The sequence below is a fragment of the Daktulosphaira vitifoliae genome, unplaced genomic scaffold, assembly GCF_025091365.1.
Source record: "Daktulosphaira vitifoliae isolate Bord-2020 unplaced genomic scaffold, ASM2509136v1 Scaffold_2, whole genome shotgun sequence".
In the NCBI taxonomy this organism is placed as follows: domain Eukaryota; kingdom Metazoa; phylum Arthropoda; class Insecta; order Hemiptera; family Phylloxeridae; genus Daktulosphaira; species Daktulosphaira vitifoliae.
This window is the reverse complement of record NW_026099573.1, coordinates 14,983,363-14,991,848: the sequence shown is the minus strand read 5'-3', so window position 1 is coordinate 14,991,848 and position 8,486 is coordinate 14,983,363. Positions and strand designations below refer to the sequence as shown.

General features: G+C 41.4%; 2 protein-coding genes across 3 annotated transcripts; both read right to left on the bottom strand.

The window, feature by feature from the left end:
* Window positions 1-7: 7 nt before the first annotated feature.
* On the bottom strand, window positions 8-2,558 carry LOC126899774 (uncharacterized). Of its 2 annotated transcripts, none has more exons than XM_050674965.1 (6): window positions 2,203-2,558; window positions 1,557-1,826; window positions 1,368-1,500; window positions 1,022-1,303; window positions 369-954; window positions 8-306 (listed from the first exon to the last, which is right to left on the bottom strand). In XM_050674965.1, the coding sequence occupies exons 1-6, from the start codon at window positions 2,257-2,259 to the stop codon at window positions 282-284; spliced, it is 1,353 nt and encodes a 450-aa protein (XP_050530922.1). In that variant the 5' UTR covers window positions 2,260-2,558; the 3' UTR covers window positions 8-281. The 2 variants fall into 2 exon arrangements, with proteins under 2 accessions (XP_050530922.1, XP_050530923.1); XM_050674966.1 differs by having other exon boundaries at window positions 264-319.
* LOC126897998 (uncharacterized) lies at window positions 2,479-4,138 on the bottom strand. Its single transcript, XM_050671949.1, has 6 exons — window positions 3,869-4,138; window positions 3,705-3,779; window positions 3,543-3,635; window positions 2,858-3,415; window positions 2,573-2,770; window positions 2,479-2,504 (listed from the first exon to the last, which is right to left on the bottom strand). Exons 2-6 carry the CDS (start codon window positions 3,715-3,717, stop codon window positions 2,479-2,481), a joined length of 888 nt encoding a protein of 295 aa, XP_050527906.1. The 5' UTR covers window positions 3,718-3,779; window positions 3,869-4,138.
* Window positions 4,139-8,486: the final 4,348 nt, after the last annotated feature.

The window sequence follows — 8,486 nt, the reverse complement described above, 5'->3', positions numbered from 1 at the left end:
ATACTGATTGAGGAATGTGCCATAGATTATTGTATGTAACGTTATACGTGTAAGAGGGTGATGTATTAGCTATGAACAGGCATAGTTCAATAAGCATAGTTTTTTATTACTATATGAGTCGATTAATCAATTATTTATATTTTAACCAAGGTTAATTTTTTTTATTTAATATAATTTCAACAATAAATTTTTGTACATAATAATAATAATATTGTTTACTAATAAATTTTTGTAATCTGTTTATTATTTTTACATTAGTTTATAAGATGTATCTACAAATCTTAAGTTTCAATGCTGTCTTCATTCCTAAAAAATAACACTATTTAATATATATTTAATAATTATTAGCATAATTATGGTATACGTACTCTAGTTTATAATGACCGTAAGCGTAGGTAGTAATACGGTCTTCTGATATAAACCGCTTATCATCTAAACGGTTTAATGTCATTTTCATAGTCTTAATGGTGTATATTTGATGTTGAAATGATCTGATTGACACATTTTCTCTGTATGGTGTATAAGTTGAGTACTTTACAACGGGGCAATAAGAGTCCACGGCTCTCTCATGAATGTTGTTTACAACCATCGTGCCATATGTAGCCGCTGTTGCATGAGCTTCGCTTACTGCAGGCTCCTCTTCAGCATACAAACACCGTTTCAGGTCCTCGACTGTAAGATGATTTTTCACAACGTGACCACGTATCCCTTTCGCCTTAATTTTTTCTTTACTCTCCAAGTCAAAACCATAACATTTTGGTCTTAGACTAATAAACTCCAATATAGATTTCCCCGGCGCTTCGTCACTCCACAAACCAGGCACCTTTTTGTTAGCGTTTGAATAACACGGGTGACTGCTCGGCAAACCTGAAGTGTCAAGTCTAGCCATTAGATCAGGATTTTTCTTTGCCAACGCGTAAAAATCATCACCCACGATAAAGTACACTAATGAATCTGAACAATAAAATCAAAAAATAAAATCATTTAATTTTTTTTCAATAAAAAATATTAATTAATCTACCTGTGTCACCGTATAATAGTCGAGCACGGTCTTTGAAATATTTCTTCATTACGTTATAATGGAAATCGTATACGAGAGTTTTACTAATTTCTAAAATTGCGAAACCTACGTATACTGGTTTACAAAAATCGATAATTTTCTTTTCCAATACAAACGCTGATAAATTTTCACTGTACGTTGTACAATGTTTGAAATTATGCTTTCTAATTAATTTAGCCGCTCGTTTAGGATTATTGACCAATTCCATTTGCGTTCTAAATTGTACACGTTCCATCATTTTACCTGTTAACAAACGAAATCGCATTAAAATTATGTTTATATATTTTTATTTAATTTTAAAACTTACCAAAAACAGCGTTGTTCATTAATTTAAAAAAGTCTTTTTCAAAATCATTTTTGGCTTTCTGTCTCATCTCCGTGTTGAGTTGTATATATTTTGATAGCCATGCCGACTGCTTAAATTGTAACACCTTATGCACCTGTAATTTAATGACATGTTATTATTATATTTTTAAAGTATAATTTTATGAATTACCTTTTCTACTTTTAATCCGTTCGCCATGGCCTGTTTTAAATTTAGATAATGTACAACGTAGTTTTCTTTCCGATCGAAAGTAGACAACAGTTTTTTGACCCGTGAATTAGGGGGACATTTTCGTTCAGGTAGAAATGGCATTTCGTTGTGGGCATCATGTAACTCTTTCGGGTACGACACCGTCACTTCAAGGGTCATTCCTATAGGAGAATCCGCAGGTAACTCTTCCACAGTCTTTAAAATTTTTGTTTCGTCGTCCACGTCTAACCACTTAAAGTCACCACATGACATATGTTGAGACATACTCCAACCATATAAATTATTGACATCCAAATAATAATTTCAGATTTTTTTTGTTTGATATCATATTGGGGCGTCTTTTCATTGTTGGCTGTGGCATGTTTCAACACCGAAGTTGTCATTCCTCCCCGTATTCCTCTCTCAATAAAGAGTTGCTGTTCATAATCACTCATGAGATCTAGTGAAACGCCCGTATGCAACAGCATAGCGTCAAAAGACAGACCGGGACTCGTAAAATAATATGCTGGTTCCAATTTAAATTTTAGTAGACATAACTTGCGAAAATTCGTAAAAACGTCCGCGAGTATTGTTACGTCAGTTTTCAGGTACAGATCAGAGTACTCACCGAGCGTTTTATAATTGAAATGTTGCCAGACGTTTTGTGCGTGTTTGTATTCGGCATCTTCTATATGCGTTTCTGACAGATCGTTATAAAAATCGGCTTTTGATGGCAATTGTTTTTCTTCGAGTACATCCCAGCTTGAGGTGTATGAATACGGGTACACGCCTTTACGGGTCACCAAATCGATGTCATCGTCCGATGAAAACGCTTTTGCGGTTTCTTCGAATAATTTTATGTCGGCGGCGCGCAAATTTTCAGCGAGAGCCGCTAAACTAGTACTCATAAAACGAAATGTATCGACGAACCTTAACGAAAATTTATTTGAAACAAACTTTGAAAAAGAAATATATTTTTCTTCTGTAGCGGGTATTACANTTTGAAACAAATTTTGAAAAAGAAATATATTTTTCTTCTGTAGCGGGTATTACACTTATTCTACTAGTATCTCTTCCAAGGGCTTTAACTAAAAAGTGTCCATCGTACGAGCTAAGATTATGGAAATATACGTTAACAAACTTGGGCGTTGTTAATTTTAAATTGCAACTGTTACAAAGCGTTTTTCTAAAACTACCTGAAACGAATATAAATATATATATATATACATTTTTCTTTTTATATTAATTACAATACATTTAACATAGTTATGTTTATGATTTACCTGTCAAATGATCATGGTCTGCTACTTTATGATTTTTCTCTGTAAAACTATCTTTACACAAGTCACAGCAGGTTTTCTTTATATGCTCTTCAGTTTCTTCGTGTGTCATACAAATATCAACATTCGTCTTGAGCAACTCTTTAATTTTCAACGCCACTTCAGTTACGTCATCCATGAAACGATTGACTATTTCCTCCGGCTCACTGCTTTTATTTCCTTTGTATATTTTAGGCGTCGTTTGAATATTATACTGTTGCAATAATTCTATGGGTACACTGTCGGCTGCTTTTACTATGTATCCATAGCTCATTGCAACATGTTCATGAACACAATTTGTGTTGCCTTTCATATCATTGTTGGACTTGACCAGCAGGCTTTCAAAATCTGCATAAATTGCAAATGGATGTTCCTGTGTTTTGCCCCATGACTCGAACTTTAATTTAGTACCTTCTTCAGGCATTACAGGTAAAAACGGTTTGTTTTCGCCACAAATTTTTTTATGTTCTTCTAGCGCCTCAACTCCACGTAGTTTATACTTTTTAGGTACATTATTAAAGCCTGTGAAACACCGTTTACAAAATATCCTTTTTGCCGTATTCTTTGTTATTTGTGATTGTACCAATCGACCAAAATCGGTAATATAAGTGTAATGGCTATTATAAAGGTTTCATCTTTACCCGTTTACATTTAATCGTATTGTCGGTGTTACATTGTTGGCGACGTTTAGGACTAATTGCACTAGGGCCCGCCTGCATTCTCTCCGCAACATTTACATTTTCTAAAAACAAATATTCATGTATTTATTTTAGCATATAAATTTCTAATAATATATATTTTCTTTACTTACCACTCGTTGACATAGCCCTCGAATCAGCATGATTTCCTATAGCAATATTATAGTCTATACCATACTTTACGAGATCTAAAATAATACACTTATATTAACACTCTACTAATATATTTTCTTTTTTCATATTATTATTTTACTAAATAATCAATTGTAATACTCACGATGAATTGTCTTAACATGACGCGAGAGTGCCCATTTGTCCGAAAAACTAGACGGGCATAAATAACACTTAAATCGTATACCATCATGACTCTTTTGATGACGTACCAGTCCATGTTTGAATGCAAACACTTTTTCACACTTGTCATAAGAAAACAATTTTCAGACGTTTAACTGACACAACACTATTAATTTTACTCAAGCGATAATCCGTCTTTTATGCGACAATATTCATTAAATGTAACAAAATCAATTATAAACTCTGCGAATCAAAAAACATATATCCCCGTAAACTAACCCATTCCTTCACCACTTAAACATTTTTAACTTATAATTACTGATTAATTACAATTTATTAAGTAATTTCTAAAAAGTATTCATTTTTTCATAGCCCCTCTTCTTATGTACCCCCCATACTTGTGATATCTACTGTCATGAGATAGTCCTCCACTCTTAAACTTTCATGGGAAGGGGGCCCTATGCCGATCATCATATCCCCCGGCCGTTTACACCGACCGTTCACCTTGGACAGGGTAAACCTACATCATGTGGGTGGATGAGGGGACTATACCTTTCACCATATCCCCCTCCCGGTTGTTTACACCGCCCGTCCACCTTTTTTTTTTTTTTTTCACGACCGGCCTGCATGCGGACCGCCCCGGAACTACCGTTAGGTATTACCTCAGGGCGGCCCACGCCGTCTCTAAAACTCACACCACCACGTTGTGAATCAGCCCGAAATTAATCAAGAGCTGATTCACAACGTGGTGTGGCCTCCCCCGTTAGCCGGATCCCAAAAGTCGGGATCCGTTGCCCGGGTTGCACCACGTGGAGGTGGGGGCAGGACTTTGCGAAGGGGGCATAAAATAACTCACAAACACATAAACATAAACACACGAATACCTAAGGCGCCGGCCTAAACCAGCGCCTTAGGTCCTCCTGCACCGGGCGGCGCGGCTGCCGCTGCCTCAGGCGTTCGGCTTCCTCCTTCCTTTTCAGGACGGATTCGGCAAACGCCTGGACGAGCCTCCACGCCTCCCGGCTTCCCAACATCAGGTCCACCAAGGACCCAACGCGGATCGTGGACTCCAGACGGGACTCCAGCGAGTCCCGCTCCTGGGCCCACGCCTCGCACTNCCAGCGAGTCCCGTTCCTGGGCCCACGCCTCGCACCGGAAGAGGGTGTGCAGAGCGTTGTCTGCCTCTCCCGGGCGATCCTGGCAGTGGTCGCACGTCGGCGCGGCTGCCCTCCGAATACCGTGAAGGTATTCGTTGAAGCAGCCGTGGCCGGACAACACTTGCGTGAGACGGTAAGACATCTCACCGTGTGTCCGGGCCACCCACCTCTCCAGGCGGTCGGGTCCTATGAGGGACCTGGTCCACTCGCCTCTCTTCGTTTCCTCCGAGAGGCGAGCCCGCCACCGGAGCATGGTGGTCCGCCGGAGCGCCAACCGGTCCTCGGGTTCGAGGGGTCGGTCGCGCTCTCGGCGGAGCTCATGTCCGGCGGCCCGTTCCGCGGCTAGCAGGTCGGCGGGCGGCAGTGACGACAGTATTCCCGCCGCCACTCCGGAGACCGTTCGGTAAGCCGACACGGTCCGGATCGCCGCCCGCCTCTGCACCCGGAGCAGGGCTTCGCGGTTCCTGGCCGAATACTCGAGGGTATCCGCCCAGACCGGGGACCCGTACAGGAGGACCGAGTGAACGACGCTGACGAGGAGTCTGCGCCGCATCTCCCTCGGTCCTCCCAGATTGGGCATGAGCCCCGCCAGGCTGTCCATGACTTTCTGGCCCTGTTGGGCCGCACGGGTGATGTGCGGCCCGAACATTAGACGTCTGTCGAAGACCAGGCCCAGATACGTCATGGAATCCCTGAGCGGGACGTCCACCCCCAGCACGGTGAGCCGCGGAGGAGCGAACTTGTACCTGCCCGTGAACAGGACCGCTTCGGTCTTGTCCAGGGCGAGGCTCAGTCCGCTCCCCTCCTGCTGGATCCAGGCGGTGACTGCGCTAAGAGCGCAGTTCGCCCGGGATCCAGCTTCCTCGGACGAGGCGCCTTCCGCCACCACCAGCGTGTCGTCCGCATAGCAGACGATGCGCACGCCCGGTGGTAGCGGAAGGCGGAACACCGCGTCGTACGCGATGTTCCACAGCAGAGGCCCGAGAACCGACCCTTGCGGGACGCCTCCCGTCACAGGTCTGGTTCTCGGGCCCGCGGCGCTCTCGTATGTGATGACCCGGTCGCCGAAGTACGACCGGATCATCCGCCCGAGGTACGGAGGCACCCGAAACGCGTCCAGCGCTCCGAGGATGTGTGACCATCGCACGGAGTTGAACGCGTTCCGGATGTCCAGGCTCACCGCCACCCCGAAGCCCTGTCCGTTCTCGGCCCTGAGGGCCAGGTCCCTAAAGAGGGAGGCCGCGTCGTCCATCGACCACCCCCTCCTAAAACCGAACTGACCCTCGGCCAGCCCCCCCACCGAGGCCAGGTGGGCTTCGATCCGGGTGACGAGCAGCCGCTCGAAGATATTCCCCAAGTCGTCCAACATGCACAGCGGTCGGTATGACGAGGGGAGACCCTCGGGCTTGTCACCCTTCCTCAGAAGCACCAGCCTGGCCTTCTTCCACCTCGTGGGGAATTCACCCTCCGCGAGGCAGCGGTTAGCGACGGCGCGTATCCATTCCAGGGCGAGATCGTGGACCAACCCCCACACCAGGGAATCGCGTCGGGGCCCCGCCCGTCCACCTAGGACAGGGTAAACCCACATCATGTGGGTGGGGGGACTATGACTTTCACCATATCCCAACAGCCGTTTACACCGCCCGTCCACCTAAGACAGGGTAAACCCACAACATGTGGGTTAGGGGGGGGGGGGTCCCAGCTCATACTTTACACCCCTACTTATGTTAAATGGATAATTAAATTTTTGTATTCACCATTGCACCAATAAGAGGATTGAAAGTTGTTATTTTTTGTTTTTATCTAACACAAATTTAAGCTCCTATGTTGTATGCGAGTCAGACAATAACAGAAATTAATCGCTTCCAATCTCCTTAACAAAATAAATAAAATTATTCTTTTTAATCTATGTATATACTCAGAAAAAAAAGATAAAACTAATGCTTTGAGTAAAAAACGGTTTTCATTTATTTCAAGTTGTCTTGCAGAATATAATTGATGTGCTATAGATAAGTCATTATTTTCTGAACTAATCTATAGTCTATCCAACGTTGCATAGAAATAACATGTCTGTTAATTCTTTGATGGCGATCCAATGGTGATTTGATTTCTTTCCATTTTTTGCAATTATTTCCATTATTTACAAAACTGTAATTACTATAGATTTCACCTGGTGATGAAATATTAGCCCCAAAATGCCGACATACAAAACAAACCAATGAAATTAATTATTAATAACAATAAAAGCTGTATAGTAATTTTATTTATTTCAATTTTTAAACTTACGTTTGATAAAGCAATTAATTTAATAAAAAAATTTATTTTACCCTGTTTAGAATCATTTCCTATATATTTGAGTTGTGCTATTTTTTTGTCTCGCAATTTTTGCGCTCCACTTTTCCTTTTATTTAAACTGTTACTCGTTGACATTTTTTATTTTTGTTCTTCAATTTTAAACTTAAGTAGTCAAACTTCAAAACATTTATATTTGTTATTTGATAATAGTTTGTTATAAATAAAGTTATTTATATCCATGATTGTACAACAACATCGAAAAAGCAAAAAACTTTTACAACTACATAATTTAATCTTTCGACGGTTACGCTTTTTTTATCATAAAAACAATGTGATAGCAGTATGATGGTAGAATTAAAATTCGTGACAAATACATCATCAATATATCATTCATATTGCATATTAGCATTATTCATTTTATATTCTTCTAATGTTTCTGAGTTTCTTAAAAATGTAACCATCTACTGTTATGTGTCCTGGACAAGTGGCCCTCTATGAGCGAAGCTGCTATTTCAGCGGCCTCGCGTACCGAAAATTTGACTGGCCCATATAAATCAAGGATGGGGCGAATGCCCTCGTCTGCCCCCCCCCCCCAAATGACGCTACTGTATAAAACATATGTATACACATACTCTATTTCATAAATTTGTATACAAATATTTAGAAATCGAGAGTTCAAAATTAATTATTATGATATTAAAGTGAAATTACTTAAGTGATGAAGGAAAGGGTTAGTATACGGGGATATATGTCCTATGATTTGCTGACTCCCCCTATGAAAAATGCGATTTTTCCGCATAAATGAGCATAAAATCGTTGATAAGGTCACAGTGTTATCAAGAACCATCAGCTCTAAAAAGAAGACTCTACTCTATGAATAATATGGCTGCCGAACCTGTAAGAAAACAGCGCTACATTTATATCGCACCAACGCCGCCGCCGAGATGATTAACTCTAGCAGTTACACTATTGCGTTCAGCGACAGAAAATTTTTGCAAGTGGGCCTGAATCCAAAGGATGACTTCAATGTTACGGTATGCATTATTACTCCTTCACGATATATTAGTATGTCAGCGGACTATTTAAATATTATTTACGGCATGATGGATGAAATATCATTATTTCTACAATCACCTCCGGTAAAAGGAG